We start from the raw sequence: 23,581 nt of genomic DNA on the forward strand, positions 1-23,581 counted from the left end.
AGAAGGAAAATGGTACCACATGTGATTTTTAAAAATTACTTGTTTTTTTCCCTTTCGTTTAATAAGGTTTGTGTAGAAGTGCAATTGTTCTGTGCTTTTTGTTGTGTATCTCCTAGCCGGAGAATTTTCATCCTTGGGCCTTCTCATCATGTGCCCCTCTCTCGATGTGCACTTTCCAGTGTGGATATATATAGGACACCTCTGTATGACCTTCGTATTGACCAAAAGAGTAAGTATATAGAAATCTTATAGCTTTTAAACAGCTGAAGAGTTTTTAAAATGAGAATTGTAAGTTAATTAAAAAAATTGAAAATGTGAATATTATAAGTATTCTCTCAGTTTTAAAGATAAAATTGATTGCAACTTATCTGCAAACAGCAACAACAAAGAAAGGATATCTTCTGTATGCCTAAAAGATGACTAGACTTTTTTTGCCAGCCACAAAAATCTCTGTCAGGTCCACTAGTCTCCAGACTGTTAGTGGTTACATCTGTATTGAGGGAAGTACCATGTACTCACTATACCACGAGATAAGAAGTTAGTATGCACCGTAACTTGATGAAAGATCCTGAACATGTTAGTCTGCCTCTGTGTTATTACTTGCCTCATTGTAAATAGATTATGGTGATAATGCCTTTATTTCCTCTCAAATAATCTTTATTGGGGAAAAGAAATAAGATGGTACTTGTGAAACTCTGAAACAAAAGCTGAAATAAATCTCAAGTGTATTTTATTTTTAAAACATGCCTGTTACTTTGATATATTTTTTCCATAGGGTTTTAGAAATCACATCTTTATTTAGTTGTATCTCACTTTATCCATTGAATGTATAAATTAAAACCTTTGACTTTATAATAGTATTTTTGGAGGAGGTGGGAGCCTAATTTTAAAAATACAGAACAGTACAGAGAATAGTGTAACAAATATTCTTGTACCTACCATCCACAATTGACTCAGAATTTTTCCCTTATCTGAATTCCGTTTACTTTCCCAAAGACCATCTTCATGAACTTGCTGTGTATTCTTCCAGGGCATCAAATTACATTTTAAGTATGTTGTGTGCTTATTGTTTCTAGAAATTTTGGAACACATTCTTCTGTAGAATGAAAGAAGCCATTTGCAAAATAGATAATCACCTCGTTTTCCTATTTTTAGGCCTAATTTTTCATAGTTTGGGGTTTTCATTACCATGGAGTATTAGTAATTTGTTGTTAGAATAATTTTTACTAATGAAGCTGGAGTATAACTAGCCTTATTACTCTCTGTGATGCTCTTAGGAGACACACTTTATTTTTAATACCTTGGGGCATTCAGAAAATTTTGGTTTTAGATAGCATCCTAATGAGGGAATGGATGATTTTTAATAAGGTATAGTTTTGCAAAAAAAAAAAAAAAAAAAAAAAAAAAAAAGAGTTATACCATCATTTGTGTCTTTCTCTGATATTGGTAAACCCATTTATAAAAATGTTGGTTCTCTTCTATGATAAAACTATTCTTACTCATTTTACATATTAAATTTCATCTTTTTTTTGATACAATATCCAGTTTTAAGTTTGATTTATCAGAAGGGTCTGAATTACTAGATCATTTTAAGATTATTTATGGCATGGTACTCTGGTGAATTTATGTTCTGGGCTGCCCCAGAGGCCTAATTTTTAATTTTGAGGAATATAGCATGCTTCATAGGAATTTTCTGTTCCCAGTGTGGCAGGCATCTGAGGTGGGAAATAATAATCCCATAGATTTTATTACAAAAGAAAACAAAACATAAAAACTGTATTATTAACCTCACAAGTAGGTAGATCAGTGGCTTTGCCATATTTTACTAGGAGTTCTAATCAACTATGTTCTTGTTGTCATGTGCTGATTAAAGTCAAGGAAAAGCTTAGACCCAGAGGTAATTTTAGATGTAATGAAAAGAACTGATGAAAATTTTGAATTACTATTTTAATATAACTGTGTAATATATGAAAGTGCTAAGTAGTCATTACATGTGTTATTGCTTTGTCTGGTATGTAAAAAGCTACTTTTTTCTTCTTTTTTTAAGATAAAAATGAGGGAAATTATTATGTGGTACTTCTGTCTCTTGCCAAAGCGTGTAGTTTTTTGTTACTGAGTGGAGTCTCACAGAATAAGGATATACATTAATATATTTGTTTTACTATATTTTGAAATCTCTTTAGTTTACGGAGAACTATGGAAGACAGGAATGTTTGAACGCATGTCTCTGCAGACAGATGAAGACGAACACAGTATTGAAATGCATTTGCCTTATACAGCTAAAGCCATGGAAAGGTATACTGATTAATATAAGAAATCCCAGAGAAATCATAAATATTAATTTCTTTGGAATTATTTTCACTGGGTAAAATAATATTTAGGATAAGGAGATATAAAAAATTTTTTTTGTTGTTTGATGGGCGCCTGGCTGGCTCAGTTGGTAGAGCATGTGCCTCTTGATCTTGGAGTTGTGAGTCTGAGCCCCACACTGGGTGTAGAGATTACTTAAAAATAAAAAGTCCTAAAAAAGTTTTTTTGTTCTTTGAAATGATATAAAAATTTGCGATAGATTTTCCTTTTGTGGATTGAAGTTGGTTTTGACTAGTTTGCCTATAAAGGCTGACCATATGAATTGATAACGGTTGTTTTATTGGGTGATAATATTTTAAAAACCTGTGTGTGTGTGTGTGTGTGTGTGTGTGTGTATTGATCTGCCTGTTATTTTATTCATTAGACATTTATCTCAGAATAACAGTTACATTCTTTTATGCTGTAAGTAAGTAATCACACAATTTTAGATTTGGAAATTACATAGAAGGTCATTTATTTCAGTCTTATTCAAAGTACATGAATATCTTTTAAAATATGTGTGACAGATTATTATTTGGGACTCCTAAAGGTCTTCCAGTGATAGGATGTACACAAAACTACTAAGTAGAATGAGGACAAGGACAGTATCTATTTTATTCTTCACTTGTATCCCAGTGCGTAGTGCAATGCCCATTACATAGTCATTAATGTATTTTGTAAAAAGAAAAATTTTTTAAAGAGCTTTCTTTCTTCTTTTAGGGCAGTATTCAAATTAGAAAGTCTTCCTTTTGTAGGTCACATTTCTCTAATTTTTCAACTGTTTCCTGTATATGGATTTAATATTCCGTACATAGTTTCACTAGTTCTAAATATGGTGAGATTATTCCTTCTGGATCTTGTCCCTATATTCTCTTAGTAAAATACAGGGTATATATATATATATAGGTTTTCAGTAAATGTTTTTTTGATTAAATGATCAATGTAACGCGAGATCACATTAACATTATTCATGCTGATATGGCTTACATACTATTGGCTAATACACTTGTGGTCAGCTAAAACCCAAGTCTTTTTCGTACAGTTAAATTGAATTATTTTCTCTCTTGTACTTTTGGGGTTTCCTTTCAACCCTCAGTTACTACTGTTTAATTTTTTCTTGTTGGTTTTAGTCTATTATGGCAGTCTTTTTGGATCATTTCCACTCTTAATTCTGTTATCAAAGTATTATTTAACTTCTCTCAGTCTTATGTTATCCACATCTATACACAGTGATAACTATGATGAATTGTGTATACCTGAAGAAGTTTCCAAAAATCAGTGTGATAATAAATTATAAAGAATATAATTTTAGGTTAATTGTGTTTTACTACATTCTAATTCTTCAGAAATTTTTAAACCAATGTATGCTGTTTATTTCTCAGAATGCTAGTATAATCAGAACACTCCATTCTTCAGTTACATAGAATAAGAGAAAACTTTTATTATTTCCTGAAATGTTTGCATATTTTGTTATGAAAAAATATATTTTAGACCTGGTAAATTTCAACACACTAGAACCAGTACAATTAAAGCCAACAATATCCTTAAGGAAGTTTTAACAAAATAACATTTTTTGTTGTTATTTCAAAAGTAAAATGTGTAATATTGAAAATTTAGGAAAATAGAAACTTAAAATCAACAAAAATTCTTTTTAATAATTCCCCTTCTATTAAATGGTGTTAAATAACCACTATTAAATATATCACTTCTCAAGAGACCTTCCCTCTCTCCCAGATTACATTTGCATCTCTGATACTGACTAGTACCTAGAAGGTACCTAGTGCTTTTCCTTTATAGCCTTTGGTGCACTCACTGTGTATATTAGTTATGTGTTACTGCACAAGATATTGCTCCAAAACTTAGAGGCTGAAAATCACAACTATTTTATTGCTCATAATTTTTAGGTCAAGAATTTAGGCAGGGGACACCTTGCTCTGGTCCATGAAGAGTTGACTGAGGTAACCTGAATGGGGTTAGAGGATCCAAGATGGCCTTAGTGCTGGTTTTTAGTTGTTAGTTGACCTCATTTGTTCTCTAGGTAGCTGGTTCATTCATCAACCAGGGCTTTTCTCTCTTCTTGGCTTCTGTCTAGAAGGATAGCCTGGATTTGTTTACATGGTGATTTTGGTAGCAAGAGAACAAAAACAAAAGTTTCTCAGCCTGTTAAGGGCTAGGTCTGAAACTACATGGCATTATTTTTATCACAGTCTCTTTTTTAAAGCAGAACACAATGTCAGCCAAGATTTAAAGGAAGGAGAAATAAATAGATTCCGCCTCTTTTTTTTTTTTTTTTTTTTTTTTAAATTCTAGTTAGTTAACATATAGTATAATATTGGTTTCAGGATTAGAAATAGATGATCAATACTTTTCTTGATGAGAAAAGTAGCACGTGTATACAGGAATAGGAAGAATTGTTGGCAGCCATCTTTGCAGATGGATTACCACAGTTCTTCTGGTGGGCAATTCAGTGTTTATCCAACATGCAGTATTCAGCCCTCTTAAGATGCCCAGAAATCTCATTCATTTATACCCTCAGGTTCAAAGTCTGTTGCCTTATGATCTGCATGAGGTTAAGATGTGGATGAGGCTTTCTGGGTACAGCTCCTCTTGATTTGGGTACCTGTGAACTAAGAAGACAAGTTTTACTCCATTCCCACCCTGCCATACACTCAGTATACAATTTTGAGACAGGAACACTTAATCACAATAGAGCCTCCTAGTGGAGAGTGAAAGAATGGCAGCCTCTGACCCAAAGCATTTCTGGAATCTGATCAGGGAACAGAGAATGTTCTTTGATTATGGCTTGTTTGTGGCTTCTGGTTGCAGCTTCATAATTCCTTATTTTTCTCAGCTCTTAGCTTGCTCCTTTGGGCTCTTGGCTGTACTCACTAACTCATTTTTATTTCTCCGTAAGAAATGGGCCTTGTTTACACCCAAGTAGCCATTTCAGTCGGCTTCATGTATGTGACAGTTTGAAAACCTAAAAGCCTCTCTCTTTTCATTTGGAACAGTGTTTGTTTTAGTCCAAACGGATAGAACTCCATTAAATACTGTGGGTTTTCTATTTATCAGTTTATAAGTGCATTCCATTAGACAAAAATTGCATCCACAGTTCTTTCAGTGACAGGACTCTCTCTACTTTGGATCCCAAGTTAGGGTCCTGTAAGGTTCTTAGAAGCCCTTTTGCCTATCTAAGAGAGTATTTAAGCCTTACCTTACTAAGTCTTTCTGTTTTGGGGGCTCATTCAGTTAACTGTCCAACTCTTTTTTTTAAAAATTTTTTTTTTTTTTTTTTAACGTTTATTTATTTTTGAGACAGAGAGAGACAGAGCATGAACAGGGGAGGATCAGAGAGAGGGAGACACAGAATCTGAAACAGGCTCCAGGCTCTGAGCTGTCAGCACAGAGCCCGATGCGGGGCTCGAACTCACGGACCGTGAGATCATGACCTGAGCCGAAGTCAGTGGCTTAACCGACTGAGCCACCCAGGCGCCCCAACTGTCCAACTCTTGATCTCAGCTCAGGTTCTGATCTCACAGTTTGTGAGATCTAGGCCTGCATTGGACACTGTGCTGACAGTGTGGAGCCTGCTTGGGATTCTCTCTTTCTCCTTCACTCTCTGCCCCTCTGCTGCTTACTCTCACTCTTTCTCAAAATAAGTAAACTTAAAAAAAGTCTTTTTGTGGTCTTAATAAAAGGTTTTACAGATGAATTTTTGATTTGATGATTGTGAGCCCATGATTTATTGGCAGCACTCTGGATTTGTTCTTTGTCTTTATGTTGTTTCTTTGACAGTCTCTTGCTATCTGTAGAGGCTAGTGATGAGAAACAGCTATTTTCCGACTAGGCAGCTCCTGCTTAGAAATCTTTCGCTTAAATTCTGCATGTAACTCTTTAGCTCATGTTATTCTTCTTTTACCTTCTCACACTTGGCTATAGAGAAACCAGTGACACTTTGAATCTTTTGCCTGGAAATCTTCTTAGCTAGATCTGCGTGTTCACTAGGTATATTTTTAATGTTCTAAGTTACTACTTGGAATTGTGTGTAATTATGCTAATTGTTCTGACAGTAAATAATACGGGCCCCTTTTCTCCTGGTCTTGCATAGCAGTTTCCTTACTGCTCTTCCAGTTTACTGTCTTCTTCCTGCCCTTTCAGATTCTGCCTGCCTCTGTGTCCTCAAAGCCAGTGTTTTAGGTTTTCTGTTCCAGTAGTAACCTTTTTAAGCACCATTGTTCGTCTCACTTACCTATTGTATATAGCATAACAAATCACCTCAAAGTGCCTTTGTTTTTGTTTTTGTTTTTTTTTTTTTTTTGCTTATGACCCTGAACTAGAAATTTGGTCAGGGGTGAGTGCTGGCAGCTCGTCTCTGTTTCATCTGCTGCCAGTTGAAGCAGGCTGATGTAGGCTGAAGGCTCTAAGATGCCTTCACTTGTTGTCTGGGGCTGTGATGCTGGTTGTCTGCTGAGGCAGCTTGGTTCTCGTCTTCGTGATCTCCCATCTCCACCTGTTGTCACTTGCCCTTCAGGGCCTCTCTCTTCCCATGGTGTCCTCTTGCAGGATAGCCTTGGACTATTATGAAGTTCATGGCAGTTCAGGGCAGCCAGAAAGCAGGCTAGAATTGTTCAGGCCTTGTAATATCTAGGCTTGGAACTGGCACAGTGTCAGGCCATATTCTACTCATTCAAGCAAGTTTCAAGGCTAGGTTCAAGGGGAGGGAGAAAGAGACTCTACTTTTCATGGGAGGAGTGGCATGAGCATTCAGAAGTGGGAGGAATTTTCAGGGATGTTACCTAAAGGCAGCCTACCATAGTACCACTGCAGTTAAATAGCTCTTTTGGTGATTACCTGTTTGTCGCCTATCGCTGGTAATTCCCCAGTCTTCTCTGTGCCTGAGGGCAGCTTGTCTTCACCTTCCGTGCCCAGCTCGGTACCTGGTACACAAAAGGATTTCTGTAATTAATTGTTAAGTGAATTAATAATGATCTTCCCATTTGCAATACTTTCATTAAATAGTTTTCCCAAAATGAGGTGAGATGTTCTTTTTTATTAGCTGCTTTTCATATCATGACCATATTTCCATGTCATTTTTACTCTTTTTGATTGAGTATACATAGACTTTGTAGTATATGTTTATGTAATAGTTTAATCAATTGACCATTTAATTTCCTAACTTTTCTTTCATTTTTTTCACTGTAATCATTACAGATTTTTAAAAATTAAATACCTAAGGTGTTACTTATAATTCTGTGTATTATCTTAAACAGATTTAAAAAACAATACTCATTTCAACTTTTAAAATAATAATGAGTAGTGTAAAGGAGAAAACATGATATGACCCATAATCTCCTTGCTTGGTTTGATCCTGTTGACATTAAAAAAATACTTGTACAGTACCGTACTTGGCTTCAAAATGTAAACAGCATCAAAAAGAATAAAATGAACAGTTAAAGCCTCCCTGCTTCTCCTCAACCAATGTTGATTAGTAGTAGAAATTGTTATGCATATGCTAACAATATATGTATGCATATATGTTTGTGTATATATATATTATATATATAAGATTTACATACATATTTATTTGTGTGAATAAAACCTGCAAACGAGATAATATCTTAGGTACTTTATTTTGATCCTTTTTTCCATGTATTATCTTTACTATTGAAATTCATAATAATTTTTATATTGCTAATAATTGTATTCAGACAGTTAATTTAGGATATGTAGAAATGATCCATTTTGAAAAAATTGAGTTAACTCTGAAAATTAACAGCACTGGATCTCAGCTCTTCTTTTTTTTCCATTTTATTTTACTTGTTCAGTTACATTTAATGTCTTTCCACCCCCCCCCCCCACATTCTTTCTGTGTTATACTCATGTACTGTTTGTTTGCAGTTTAAAATTTTAATTGATTTTTTTGGCAATTTATATACAGTAAAATGTACTCTTTAAGGCACAGAATTCTGTGAGTATTGACAAATGCAGAGTTGTATATATCCACCACAGTCCAGATATAAAACAATTCCTCTGCCTCAGTTGCACAATTTTTTGTTCAGAGAAATGTGCAGAGTAAATAGAATGCTTTAGTAACTTTGAAAGTGTTCCATTGAGAAATATGGCACTCTAAAACCATTCATGTTCATTATAAAAATAGTCATCATTATTATCTTAGCCATTTACTACTTTTTGTTACTGCCAATATTTTGGAACATAGACAACTTGAAAGTACAGTACAATGTACTTAAATCTGTCCCATCTTCTGCTTTAGGTTCTAGTCAATCTTATAAATTCAGTGTGGTTAGGATTTGATAACTCTTGAAGTGCTTAGACTATTATAAAAAAAACCAGCAACTTGATTTTGTGTAGTTTACCCAGATATTTAAGCTGAAGTCTTGTAATTCTTATGTTTGTCCATATTGATTATATGTTTGAGTTTCTTGAGTGAGAACACTATCCGATGGCTTGGTTTGGTATTAAACACTATTAACTGAACAATTTTCTCTGTTCTTAATGTCTTGCATTAGTGTACATTTGTTACAGTTGATGAAGAAATATTGATACATTATTAATACCTAAGTCCATAGCTTAATTAGGGTTCCCTTTTGGTGTTACATAGTTTATTGGTTTTACCAAATACCTAATGTCATGTTATCTACCATTATAGTACCATACAGAATCATTTCATTGTCCTAAAAATCCCCTGTACTCTGCCTGTTCATCCTCTCCCCCTCCACTCCCCCCAACCATGCCCTGGTAACCATTTACCTTTTTACTGTATCCATAGTATATAGTCATATTGTTTTTGGAATGTCATATAATGGAACCATACTATATGCAGCCCAAGTTGGCTTCTTTGATTTAATAATATACTTTCAAGATTCCTCCATGTCTTTTTTTGGCTTGATAGCTTATTTCTTTTTATTGCTGAGAATATTGTGTTCTATGGATGTATCACAGTTTATCCATTCACCTCTTAAAGGATTACTGGTATACTTGGATTAATATCTCTCACATGTGTTACTGCTATCTACTTATTGCCCTTGTTTTTTATTTCTTTTTTGCTTTCTGTTAATGTTTCTGCCTTCTGTGGTTTTAAGTGAGCATTTTATGATTCCATTTTTTACCCCTCTAAGCATACCAGTTATAGTACTTTTTTTTTAACCTTTGGTGGGTGCTCTAAAGTTTGCAAAATACATTTGCAGTGAATCCAAGTGCACTTTAAAACAACACTGTACTGTTTCATAGGTAGTACAAGTATCTTATAACAGTATTTCCTATTTGTCCTTCCTGTCCCTTGTAATACTGCAGTCATTTGTAAGCTATAATTACAGCATGTTGCTACTATTAAGTTTTGAAGGAATTGTTATCTCTTGGATCAATTAAGAATAAGAAAAATACGGGTGCCTGGGTGTCTCAGTTGGTTAAACATCAGACTCTTGGTTTCAGCTCAGGTCATGATCTCACAATGGTGAGATTGAGCCCTGTGTAGGGCTCTGCTCTGACAGTGTGGAGACTACTTAGGATTCTCTCTCTTCCTCTCTCTCTCTCTCTCTGCCCCTTCCCTGCTCATCTGTGCTTTCTGTCTGTCTGTCTGTCTGTCTGTCTGTCTCTCTCTCTCTCTCAAAAATAAGTAAATAAACTTAAAAAAATAAGAAAAATAAACTGAAATAAACTAAAGATGTTGCTTTATTGCTTTCTTTATTGATGTAGATCTGAGTTTCTGACTTAGATCATTTTCCCTTTTTCTGAAGAACTTTTTAACAGTTGATACCTCTGATTGTATTCTTTAGTACTTGCTATTTTGGGTTGAAAGAAGGAATTCTTTATCACCACCTCAGGAATACACGAGAAACTCCTTTTATGATGTTTGTTTAAATCACAAATTAAGAATAATGTATTTTATATATGGGGAGTAATTTTGTAGGCTAGTAAACAAAACTCATTTTGGCTCCCAAGTGGTGATTGTCCTCCCTTAAGTTTTTCTAGTTAATATGTATAAAAATTTGATTGGTTTTAAAATGGCTTAAGACATTTCTCCTGTCAAGATTTAAAACATTTGGTTATTTTAACATTTAATATGTTAACATTTCAAATGTTATAGAGCTACCTAGCTGTACTAATCTCTGTGGAAAGAATAATGGGAAATAGACAAATAAGCAAACATGGTATATTTTTCTCAGCATATAGCCTGGTAAGAAAGTTAAAAAATGTATATAAATAAATGTAATATAATTCAAAATGTATTAAGTGCAGTTTAGTTTGTGGGATCAGAAAAAGGGGATGTGGGAACAGAGAGATGAAGTTAGGAGAGCACACAGGTTGCTTCATGGCAGAGAGAGCATTTGAGTGGACTTTGAAGATGGCTGAAGTTTTCTCAGAATGGGGCAGAAGGTTTCTGTGGGAAAGGGACTTCTGTAAATACAAAGTACAGGAGTAGGAAAACCCAGGGCTTAAGAATAGAGAGCTACCTGCCTTGGCCTAATGTAGTTGCAGAAGGCTTGCCTAGTAACTGAGATATGTCTATAGATTTTTTTGTTTGGCCTGCAAATTTAGAAAACATTTTCTTATATATATGAATGTTTTTGGTTGGCTCTTAGTCCTGCCACTTCCTGTTATCTTATACCTTATACACCTTTTAACATGTATATAATGCCAGCCTGAAGCTGGAGGCATTTGGGTAAGTGACCTGTAAAGACATACAGTAAGACATACAGTAAGAGGGGCAAGATTAGCTAGTTGGAACAGTGGGTTGGGACCATATTATAGAGGTCATTGAATGTCATTTTAAGATATTTGTATTTTATCCCCTGATTGGTATAGAGCTAGTAAAAGTTGCTTAGCAAAGGGAGGACATGGTTGGAACTTGGAATCATAAGAATATTACTCCTTTTTTTTAAAAGTAAGCTCCATGTCCAGTGTGGGACTTGAACTCTCGACCCTGAGATCAAGAGTCGCATGCTGTACCAACTGAGCCAGCCAGGAACCCCGAATACTACTCCTTGATGGTGTGATGGTGAAGGATGGATTAGAGTTGGAAAAGATTGAAAGAAATAGTTTAGTAAAGAAGTCATGGGACTTTGAACTAAGGCAGTGGTGGATGGGGTAGCAAACTGAGCAGATAATAGGAGACATTTGAAGATTAGAATCATAGAACTTGGTAAATGTTTCTGTCTGGAGCAGTAATGTGATTTTAAGAGTGCAAAAGTGAAATGCCTAATTGTATATCATTATCAGAGATGGTAAAGTTAGAAATAGGTATCAGTTTAAGAGAATATAGGGAATAGAAATGTTGACTTGTTCCTAATAAAATACTGAAATTTCTCTATAATTTGGATTGCAAGCTTGGCCAATTTATGATAGGATTATTTTGCTTCAGATGGTTGAGTAGTACCTGAGATATTTTTGCCCATGTAAAAAACCTTTTTTCTTAGTATTCTTATTCAAATGGAAATTAAGAAAGGCCTATATAACCTTTGAAATTTATTTTGATAATCTGATTAGATTTACTTACCTGATGATACAGCAAAGATTTATAATGACTTAAATGTTACTTTTAGTTGTCATTGACAGCTAGCTTACTTCCTCCTTTTCCTTTCTCCTCCTCCTTCCTCGGTTCTTCGGTTCTGCTTGATGTTTTCTGGATCTTTTTAGTTTGTTCTTCCTTTGAGTGAGTCATAGTATTCTTTACAAAGTCTATATCTATGTCTCTGTGGTCTGAAGGTGAATTTGATCAGGAAGAAAAGATGAGAGAAATTATTTTTTTTAGAAGACTCCCTAAACCTCTGCAGTTATGGTTCCTTTATGCCACTTTGCCTTTAACGCAGTTTCAAGAGTTCCACCACCAGTCTCACATTTGAAGACTCACTAGAAGGACTCACAGTTTATTCATGGTTATGGTTTATTGAAAGAGGTATGATACACAACAGGACCAGCAGAAGGAAAAGACACATCAGGCAGAATCTGGAGGAATCCAGGTGTATGCTTCCATCATTCTCCTTCTCACAGGGTGGGCTAAATAGAACATGTTTCCTCCGTCAGTTTAACACATGTGCAGTGTTTCTGTCCAGAAAAGCCTGCTCTAAGATTCAAACTCCAGGATTTTGTTTGGGGACTGGTCATGTAGGGACCCCCTGCTTGCATAACTAGCTCCAGCTACTGAGATTCTCTGCTCTCAGAAGGAAAGTACGTGTTTGCCATTATCATTTTGTTTACAATCCAGGCAAGCTGGTACAGTGTCCCAAGTGGTAAAGCAGGCTTAATCACCATAGGGAACATTGTAAAAGCCAAGGGCCAGTCTTTACAAGCAGCCCCTTCTAAAAATTGGAGCAACAGACCGACTAGGTCTATTAACTCTCCTACAAAAGTCCCATTCCTCTTTTCCCAGTTCCAGCCTGCCATAAGTTTCTGACTCATTATTTTAAATGAAATTCTAACCCTCCTTATAGCTTAGGTTTGTATTGGGTCTTAAAATTTTACTTTTCTTCCTGACTGTGGCCCCAGTCAAGGTCGTCAAATATTCCAATATAGATTTTTAGTGCTCTGTGCCATTAAGAATATTGGTGGTATAGTAATATTGTTTGTTTTTAAAGAGAGTGCTCCTCTCTTGGTTCTGGGATTTCAGTTTCTTTTAGTTTGTTACACATCTTGGATGTATTAATTTTCTGCAGCATGGTTTAAGATATAGGACAGAAAAAGAAGGGATAAAACTTAACTCTACATTACTTAAGTGCTCACAAGAGCCCTGTAAGGCAAGTATTATTAAGTCTGTTTTTACTGATGACAAAATTGAGGCTTAGGATAGTTTTAGGTAACCTACTGCAGGTAGCACAGCTTACAAGTGGCAAAGATGGGTTTTCTTTTTTCTTCTTTTAACAGATTTATTGAAAGATGTTTTACATCCTATAAAATTCACTCACTTAAGAGTACAACTCAATGATTTTCAGTAAATTTACAGAGTTGGGCAGTCATTCTCACAATCTAGTTTTAGAATGTTTGCACTACACAAAAAAGAAACCTTGTGTCCCTTTGAGGGCAGTTCTGGCTCCAACTCTCAACCTTATGCAGCCATTTATCTGCTTTGTCTCTATAGAATTTTGCATTTTCTTTTTTTTTTTTTTTTAATGTTTTATTTTTTTATTTTTTAAATTTATTTTTGAGACAGACCATGAGCAGGGGAGGGGCAGAGAGAGAAGGAGACACAGAATCTGAAGCAGCCTCCAGGCTCTGAGCTGTCAGCACAGAGCCCGACGCGGGGTTCGAACTCACAAACCGTGAGATCATGACCTGGGCTGAAGTCGGACGCTTAACTGACTGAGCCACCCAGGCGCCCCAGAATTTTGCATTTTCTAGAAATTTCATGTAAATGGAATCCTACAAGATGTCTTCCGTAGCTATCCTTTTACACTTCGCATACTGTTTTTGAGGTTCACCAATCTTTTAGCATGTATCGCTAGTTCATTCCTTTTTATTGCCAAATAATTATTACATTATATGAATCTGTGATATTTTCTTTATCCATTCACTAGTTGATGGACACTTAGATCAATTCCATTTTTGGCTATTAGGAATAATGTTATAAATAACATCATACAAGTTTTTATGTGAACATATGTTTTCGTTTCTCTTGAATAAGTACTTAGGAATGATATAGCTGGGTCATATAAATCTATGTTTTAACTCTTTCAGAAACTGCCAAACTATTTTGCAGAGTAGCAGCACCATTTTATATGCCAGCAGGAACACGAGGTCTCCAGTTTCTCCCCATACTGGCCAGTATCTGTTATTGTCAGAGTACAATAACATTTTTGATTACAACCATTCTAATAGATATATATAACCTGACTTGGTGTTAATTTGCATATTTCCAGTGACTCATGATATTGAGCAACTCTTCAGTGTGGTTATTAGTCATTTTTATGTCTTCTTTTGTGAAATGTCTGTTCATATATTTTGCTCTAGTTTTAATTTGATAATTTGCCTTCTTACTGAGTTGTGAGAGATTTTACATATTCTAGATACAGATTATTTCACTCTGTTGAAGAGCAAAAGGTTTTGATGAAATAATTTTATCACTTTTTTTCTCGTGTGGATTTTGCTTTTGGTATCATATTTAAGAAATCTTTGTCTAGGAGCACCTGGGTGGCTCAGTCAGTTGAGCATCTGACTTGATTTCAGCTCAGAGTATGATCCCAGTGTTCGGGAATTGAGTCCTGAGTTGGGCTTTGTTCTGAGCATGGAGGCTGCTTGGGATTCTCTCTCTCTCTCTCTCTCTCTCTCTCTCTCTCTCTCCCTCCCTCTCCCTCTCCCTCTCCCTCTCCCTCTCCCTCTCCCTCTCCCTCTCCCTCTCCCTCTCCCTCTCCCTCTCCGTCTCCCTCTCTCTCCTTCTTCCCCATTCCCCCATTTGTTCTCTCTCCCTATCTAAAAAAAAAAAAAAAAAAAAAAAAAAAAAGAAATCTTTGTCTAATTCAGGGTCACAGAGATTTTTCTCTTCTTGAACAGGAATCAGCAAACTATAGCCTGCAGACCACATCTGGCCCACAACTTGTTATTGTAAATGTTTTATTGGAAGATAGCCATCCATACCCACTCATTTACATATGTGGCTGCTTTCTGTTTACAGTGACACTTTGGCAGCTACAGAGATTGTATGGCCCAGAAAATATAAAATATTTACTTTACGGCTCCTTTGAAAAGATTGTTGCTGACCCCTGTTCCAGAAGTGTTCTTAGTTTAGCTCTTAATAGTTATGTTTATTACCCAGTTTGAGTTAATTTTTGTATATAGTATGAGGTAAAGGTCTAATGTACTTTTTTTTCATATGGATATGCAGTGGTTCCAGTACTGTTTGTTGAAAACACTATCCTGTTAAGTAATGAGTCATTTTCCGTTTGCTGCTTTTAAGATTTTTTCCTTGTCTTTGGTTTTCCTCAGTTTCATTACAGTGTATCTAGATGGGGATCTCTTTGTGCTTATCATATTTTGGGTTGTTGAGTCTCTTGAAACTGTCGATCAATGTTTTTCATGAAATTTGGAAAGTTTTCAGCCATTATTTCTTTTAAGTCTTTTACTGTACTTTTTGGGACTCTCATTGTATGCATCTAGTGTGTTTGATGTTGTCTACAAGTCTCTAATGCTCTGGTCATTTCCCTTCAATCTTTTTTTTTTTCTCTACAGGTTCAATTATTTGTTTTATCTTTAATTTCACTGATTTTTTATGTAATATTGAATCTGCTTTTCAGACCATCTAGTAAATTTTAATTTCAGTTGTTGTACTTTTCAACTCTAAAATTTCCATTTGATTCTTTTATTTTTTATTTAAAAATTTTTAATGTTTATTTATTTTTAAGAGAGTGAGAGAGACAGAGCACGAGCAGGGGAGGGGCAGGGAGAGAGAGAGAGACACACAGAATCTAAAGCAGGCTCTGGGCTCTGAGCTGTCAGCACAAAGCCAGATGCGGGGCTTGAACCCACAAACCAGGAGATCATGACCTGAGCCGAAGTTGGATGCTTAACTGCTTAACCTACTGAGCCACCCAGGTGCCCCCCCTCCTTTTTAATGTTTATTCTTGAGACAGAGAGAGAGGAGAGAGCGCGCGTGTGAGAGAGCGCATAAGTAGGGGAGGGGCAGAGAGAGAGAGAGAGGGAGACATAAAGTCGGAAGCAGGCTCCAAGCTGTCAGCACAGAGCCCAACGTAGGGCTTGAACCCACGAACCACAATCATGACTGGAGCTGAAGTCGGACACTTAACTGACTGAGCCACTCAGGCTCCCCTCTATTTAATTCTTTTAAATAGCTTGCATTTCTTTGTTGATATTCATTAATTATTTAGTCATTGCCATATTTTAACTTTTTAAAGCATGGTTTCCTTGATGTTTTGAACGTATTTATAGGAATTGTTTTGAAGTCTTTGCTAAATCTGGTCTCACGTGGATACAGCTTCTATCTATTGGTTACTTTTTTTCCCCCCTGATAATCTGTCACATTGTCCTGTTTCTGTGGCTCATAATTTTTTCTTACAACTGGACTTTTTATATCTTATAGCAGCTTGATTCCAGTTTTAATATAATTTTTTTGATGTTTATTTATGTTTGAGAGAGATAATGAGAGTGAGCACAAGCAGGGAAAGGGCAGAGAGAGGGAGACACAGAATCTGAAGCGGGCTCCAGGTTCTGATCTTTCATCACAGAGCCCAATGTAGGGCTCTAACTCATGAACTGTGAGATCATGACCTGAGCTGAAATTGGACACTTAACTGACTGAGCCACCCAGTCACCCCTTGATTCTGGTTTTATTAAAATTTTCTGCAGGTGGTAGTAGTGGTGGTAGTTGTTTCATTCATTCATTCATTCATTCATTCATTCATTCACTTTTCATTTGTTTGTTTGTTTAAGTAACTTGATTGGCTTTATCTACAGAATTTCTGTCTCCTAAAATGTGCGGCTACGGATTTATCTCCTCAACTTTTTAAAAATTCTTATGAACTTTGGCTTTCTAGAGTTCATTTCTGTGTCTGCATTGCTTAGTGCTTAGTAAATGATTGGTTGGAAGTTGTAATTGAACACCTTGAGCCAGTAAGGCTTTTGTCCTCTGCTGGAGGATTGTGTATATTTTGGGGAGTATGTTCAAAATTTGGGCCATTTTCTAGCTTGCCTCCTTTACTTTCTATTGGGTCTTCTCTGGTCTTCCTGTGTATTCATGCAGATTTCCAGGCAGCCTAGGATGTGGGAGATGTTGGTTTTTCTCAGGTCTCTAATTTGCCTTGGATATGCTCTTAACCTCCTAATTAGCTGGCATTCTGGGGGGAGCTAGGGACCTTAGGGGTCTCCCCTGTACATTTGTGCTTGCTGCCTTCTAGTCACATGGGGTTTTGTGGAGGACATCAATCCTTTCCTCAGAATAAATGAATTTATCTGGTCCCTGCGTGGCTCTCTCCTTTCCAGAATCTCCATGTTAAATTTCTAGGTTTGTGGGTTGCCTCAAGTGGTTCCATAACCTCAGGCTACAAGAGCTGTGGGCTTTTCTGTTTCGTGCTGAGTGTGAGTATTCTGCTCTGTCCTCCAAGTCAAAGTCAGCCCCTTTTAGCAGTGAAGCTGCTGATTTTCATAGGCAGCCTCTGCCATGTTGGTGGATTGGGGCAGGAGGATGGAGGCAGCTCCTGGTAAGATGCCAGACTTCCACTGTTCTTCCCAAGATGTTCACTTATTTTACGCTGATAAACTCTTCTCGTTGTGTTTTTTGCCTTGTTGAATTTCTAGAGCCACAAAATGGTTATTTTTGACAGTTTTATCATTGTTTTCTGAGGGCAAGATTTTGTACTCCTTCACTGGGAAAAACCAACTTGACAACTTGTATTCTAGAGCCTAGGAATATTATATTTCAAAGCCAAATACTCATTTTTCTAATTCATGCTTTGTGAGAAGATAAAACAAGTAATTTTTTAAAGAGAAATGACGAAGAAGTAGATAGATGGATCTTGATTCAAAGCTTAGATTTCTGAGTAGTTTGAGCCTTTTACCTTCGTATAGACTTGCAAGATGAGACCGAGGTTAATTGAATGGTTTGGTGGCTGTATGGAATAGTAGACATGTATTATTTCTTCAGAGTGAGCCAACTACTGTTGATAAACTACTTTTCCTATAGCGTTGCTCACTTCATAATAGTTTCAGAAAATAGATATTGTAATTATGATCATTTGACAGATAAGGTAAAATGCATTTTTAGGTTAGTGATTTACCCACCCTCTCAACTTTTATTATATGATGGAGATGGTACTTGAACCTATTTCTTCTGACTTCTTGTTTTTTAATACTCTTATATAATTGCATCCCTACCATGTCATAATTACTTACACTCTTTGATGATCTTAGTTTTTTTTAAATTTATGTAGGTAGTACTTGAAGTTAGAACAATTCATAACAGTCTTCTTGAATTTTTACTAGAGCTCAAATTCTTTTCTTTCAAGTGATAATCACTCTTAGCTTACTGAAGGGCCCCTATTCCTTCCTGCAGTTGTAAAGCAAACTGGTGAAAGAGTCAGAGAAAGAGATATTCCATGGCAGCTTCCTCTGCCAGCTTCCTCTTTTTTTCTTACTCCATAGATGCAGATTCTGCCCAAGAAGCCCCTGCATTGCAGAGGGACTGGAGATCTGTATGATCTGTTTATTTCGCAATTGACAAGGGTAAGGGGGCCTTTATGGGGGAGGTGCTTGGGTGCCCTGAATTTAGCTTTATGAAGCTGGGCTAACACTTATTTGGGGAATAAACTAAAATTTCGTATTTTTAAAAACCCTTTTATGAATTGTTTGTCCTACATCAGTTAAGTGTCAGATTATCATATTAAAAAGCATTTATTATAATGGTGATTTTTTTTTTTTTTTAAAGTCCTGTTCAGAACAAGTCAGACAAACATGATTCACGCTTCTAAAATTCCAATCTGGGATCATTTAGAATATAAATAATATTGAATATATGTAAGTAAAATTTCACAACAATGAAAATTTTAAAAGGTTTGGGGTAAACGTCTGTTTCTATAGCCCATCATAGTTATTCTTTATTAATCTGCTCTGTTCCTTTTCCATAAATCTGTCAATCTGTAGAGTGAAAAAGGGACTTGTGGATATGTCATAAACATTGTGGGTGGTTGTGGTGTCTTTTTCTTGCTGCTAGAAATTAATACCTACTTCCTTGAATTCTGTGTCCACCCTAGAGACCAGTGAATTTTGAGTTGTATCGTCAGACTGTCCTGTATGTGTTTATTAGTTAGTATAGGTATAAGGTGCACTTGGTGTATCTTACGGAAGCCAAGGGTTAAGTTCTGTAGGTCTCACTTGGCAAGGTCATAGAAGTGCCAGAAGTCGTGGTATTTGTAACAGGATAGGATTAAAATATTGAGGAAGAGTTTAATGCTCTTTTAAAATTGTGGAAGGATTGGGCAGATGATTGTAGCTTTGCTTGGTAGTTGAAAAGACTTGACTTGGTGATGGTCTGATGGGCTTATTTTTATTTTTGAGGATATTATTATACCTAGTAGTAAAATAGCTTTGTTTACCTAAAGAGTATTGTATATTTCTGTAATTTAAATAGATATTTTTAGTATTGTGTCTCTCTCTTATTTTTAAATGGTCTTCTTTAAACATTTTATTTGCAGATTAAAAAATTCAATAATATGTATATTATCCTTACCACAATTAATAATGTTCCACTTTTAGTGCCAACACACTGGAAAACTATTTTTATTCTTATACTTCTTAAATGACTTTTTTTTTTTTTTTCTTCTTCTGTTTTCTTTAAGCCATAAGGATGAGTTTACCATTATTCCTGTACTGGTTGGAGCTCTGAGTGAGTCAAAAGAACAGGAATTCGGAAAACTCTTCAGTAAATATCTAGCGGATCCTAGTAATCTCTTTGTGGTTTCTTCTGATTTCTGCCATTGGGGTAAGTTCTAGATGTTAACATATCATGGTAGATATTATATACTTGTGCTTAATGGTATCTTTTCACTGTAAGCTCTGATTTTCTGTTCCTTATCACTTTCCTTGGAGAGTTTTACTTTTAGCCACAATACTTCAAAGTGAATAAAAAAGTCTTTTGGTCATTTAAAAAGGATCAGATTATGATAGTGGGTCATGGATACATTTCCAAAGGCGACTGGTATAATTGGATTCACACTGTGAGGGCATCCTTGCTTAGCTACTTACGAAAGTGGGAGTAAAGATCTTTTAACCCTATTTCCAGGTAGAGTTGTGTGGTAGATGCTCTGAAGTTAGTTTTTTGGTAGATAAAACAAATGTTCTTCTTTAGAAGATAGGAGAGCGCTTTGTGCTATGCCAGTCCTTTACCACCTTTCTTTTTTTGTAATTAGTGTATTTTTTCTTTCTATTTTTCTTTTGGTGCTTAATTTCTGCTATTAGCTTAGAGCTACCCTACAAAGATTGTAACAGGTTGGCTATTAGCACTGTGGTCTTCATTGGTAATGGTTTATAAGGGTAAGGATTCTGAAGTGATTTTTGTTATTATTGTGAATAAAAAGAGTAAGGAAACTTAACAGTGAATAGATCATAAAATAAGTGAGACATTTGTGGATGCTTCTTTTAGTAAATTTTGATTTTTGATTTCTTTGGATACAATTTGCTCTCCTTTATCCATTGCTGTTCTGGATTATTTCTGAATCCTGTTCCTTTTAGGACATCTCTCATTGGCTTAAGAATGCCAATATCTATTCATCCTTCAGTTATTTCTTTGATTATAGAGAAAACAGAAGGCACAAGACTATAAATTTTAAGATATAGTACTAGAATGGCCAGAAAAACATCCTCAATGAGATATAGGGAGGCCTGGCTTTTATATGTCTTAAGCATTGATTCCTAGAGTTGAGAATATTTATCTGGCCTGGTTAGGCTGATATTTTCTCTTACCTTGCTCTGTGAGTGGTTTTGAGATTTCATTTTAAGAGAACCATCCTCCCTAATGGTATAGATAAGTATTGGGGTTTAAGTCACTGATTTCTCGTCTGGGGCTGATTGTCCTCTGAGGGGGCATTTGGAAATGTCTGGAGACATTTTTGGTCATCACAATGGGGTGGAGGTGGGAAGCGGGGATGCTTTAGGCATCTGCTGAGTAGAGTCCAGAGAAGCTGCTTCATAAACATCCTATAGTACACAGGACAGCCTTCCACATCAAAGAATTATCCTGCCCAAAATGTCAGTAGAGCTGAGGTGGTGAAGCCCAGGTTTAAGGTATGCAGGTAGCTGTACTACCTTGCCAAACTCCCTAAGAGGTTCTCAGGGGTGTTTAGTAATCAGTTCTATTGGCTAGTTTGCTACCTTTGGCAGAAGTTTTTTTTTTTTTTTTTTTTTATGGATTATAAGTATATTACTTAGATCTGAGGGCTAGGTATTTGCTTAAAAAGAGTTCTTTTCTTAGAAATTCTGAAGTTTAGTCATAGTTGATCTTAAAAACTATATCATTGAAAAAAGGGCTCTTTTTCTTAGTATTCTGAATTTACATTGGTAGTAAAGCATGTCCATATGTTTTAGAAATTAAAAATTCTTAAAAAAATTTTTTTTTATTATTTATATTTTGAGAGACAGAGCTTGAGGAGGGAAGGGGCAGAGAGAGAGAGAGAGAGAGAGAGAGAGAGACAGAGAGAGTCACAGACTCCAAAGCAGGCTCCAGGCTCTGAGCTGTCAGCACAGAACCTGATGTGGGGCTCGAATCCATGAACTGTGAGATCATGACCTGAACTGAAGTTGGACGCTTAACCTACTGAGCCACCCAGGTGCCCCAGAAATTAAAAATTCTTAAAGCATGTGACCCGTCCCTCTTCACTTTTAAGACCTCTATGAATCACTTTACTTTTAAGATTTAAGTAGTTAGTTCCCCTGATACTGTTCTTCAGAATTGAAGTTCTCCCTCTAGGTTGGTACCATGTGCACTCACAGCATAAATCCACACAAAAATCAGTATAATGCTATAATAGTGCTCTTCTCTGTAAAATCATCCTTTTCACCTCAATAATGAATTCTAAAGCAAACAAGCCCTAGTTCATTACTATATTTAAGTACAATATTGAGAGAGAGAGAGATGAATTTTGTTTTATACCCTACCTAGGTTTTTAGAAAATTATTTAGGCCGTTTGATCTGTGTTCTAGAAAATTTTGGTATTTAAATTATAAGATTTCCTGGTGATAATTACAAAAAAGAACCCCAAGTTTCCAAAGATTGGTAGATGTTATGAGAATTATCCAGAAACTAAAACATATTTATATTTACATTTGGTGGTTAAGTAATAGAACTTTTCCAAGTGTTTGTTTTTCTAGTATGACTATCACTAATAATACCCATTAAGTGCTTATTTTGTACTTATGAAAAAAGCACTGTACTAATTCTTATTGGGAAAGTTGATGAAGGTCTGGTGATAAGTGCAAGGTATTGCATGGATACTATTTCAAAATTGGTGTTTCCCTCTATAATTGTAATAGTAACTGTCATTTTTATAAAGTAAGATTTATTTTCTATTTTATGTGCCTAATTGAAGTAATATGAATCATGGGCTAGTTATGGGTTAAAATGTCTCAGAAATTTTCATGTTTCTTAAATTCATGCTCTGGTGGTGTTGGTCATCTTTTCTGTATTAATGGATGCTATACTCCCACTTCAAAAAACTAGCTTTTTCTTGTGAAGATATTTCTTAATGGTTTCTTCTTCTGTCTTTTTTTCTTTTTTTGTAAACATACTATATAGATTGCTTTTACTATATCATATTAATGGTAACACTGAATTGTAAATCATTTCATAGGAAGGATTCACTTCCTCAAATATTCAGAGATTTTCAAAGTATCATTGAGTTAAGCTGTCAACACACTGTATATTTCTAAATAGCTGATTTTTGAAAAAAAATTGATTATGGTACAGTTGACAAATTACTCAGATATATACAGTGGAATTTTGTTTTTGTTGAATAGTGGATTAGAGTCCTGGCAGAGACAACAAATTTCATTTCTAGTCATTGTTTATATTATGTCCAGCTTCTGTTAAAAATAAAGCAGGGAATTTGGTGACAGAGACAGTGGGAAACCTGTATGTAATTGGCAGGGTTTTGCCTGGTTGATTCTATTTGTTAGCCAGTGTCCATTACAAGAATGACTTTTTTTTTTTTTTCAATTGTACTTTGTTTTAAAGATGTTCCATCTCTCAGATCCCATTTAAATTTTATGTGGACTTGAAAATGGCATTAGAGAGAGAAAAAGCAGAAAGACTAAAATATTCTCAAGTTTTCTTTTTGGGTGGGAAAAACTAAGGGAGAGTAGAAACCTGGATTACATTATGCCCCTTCTTTCTGTCCCTTCATTTGAATCCGCATCCTCCCCCCCCCCCCCACCCACCCAAACCCTCAGCATTTCAATTCTCGCCTTTTATTTTATCGTAAGTCTAATCCACATGGAAATTCATTAGTCAGCCCAATAGAGTGATGTTTCCTAGTAACACTTTTCATAATCCTACCTCATTTCACCCTTCTTGCTGCTACCAGGGATTGTGGCATAAGTGAAGGACATTTGCTGCTAGTAATTGATCTTTACTCTGGTTAGGTAATGTGACCCCTATACTTTTTCTGATCAAGTTTCTTGTCCTATAAGATGGCTCCATATAAGAGAATTTTGACTGGCCCTATTTTAGTTTTTCTAATTGGTAGAATTTTCATTCTGTTTTCCTAACTTTCAGTTTTGCTCT

At 35.7% G+C, this 23,581-nt stretch overlaps 1 protein-coding gene across 4 annotated transcripts in view; it reads left to right on the top strand.

The window, feature by feature from the left end:
• MEMO1 (mediator of cell motility 1) overlaps positions 1-23,581 on the top strand; it is a 123,263-nt gene that overhangs the window by 82,985 nt on the left and 16,697 nt on the right. For 2 of the 4 annotated variants that reach the window (XR_008418052.1, XM_053891028.1), the window contains exons 4-6: positions 117-229; positions 2,184-2,295; positions 19,644-19,786. Coding sequence is in view for 3 of the 4 variants with exons in the window: in XM_053891028.1 (XP_053747003.1) it covers positions 117-229; positions 2,184-2,295; positions 19,644-19,786 (368 nt within the window). In the remaining variant the exon portion in view is untranslated. The remainder of the gene's footprint in view (positions 1-116; positions 230-2,183; positions 2,296-19,643; positions 19,787-23,581) is intronic. The other 2 variants (XM_053891027.1, XM_053891026.1) reach the window with 2 other exon arrangements.

Source organism: Panthera pardus, unplaced genomic scaffold, assembly GCF_024362965.1.
Source record: "Panthera pardus isolate Hobbes unplaced genomic scaffold, ASM2436296v1 HiC_scaffold_26, whole genome shotgun sequence".
Taxonomy (NCBI): Eukaryota; Metazoa; Chordata; class Mammalia; order Carnivora; family Felidae; genus Panthera; species Panthera pardus.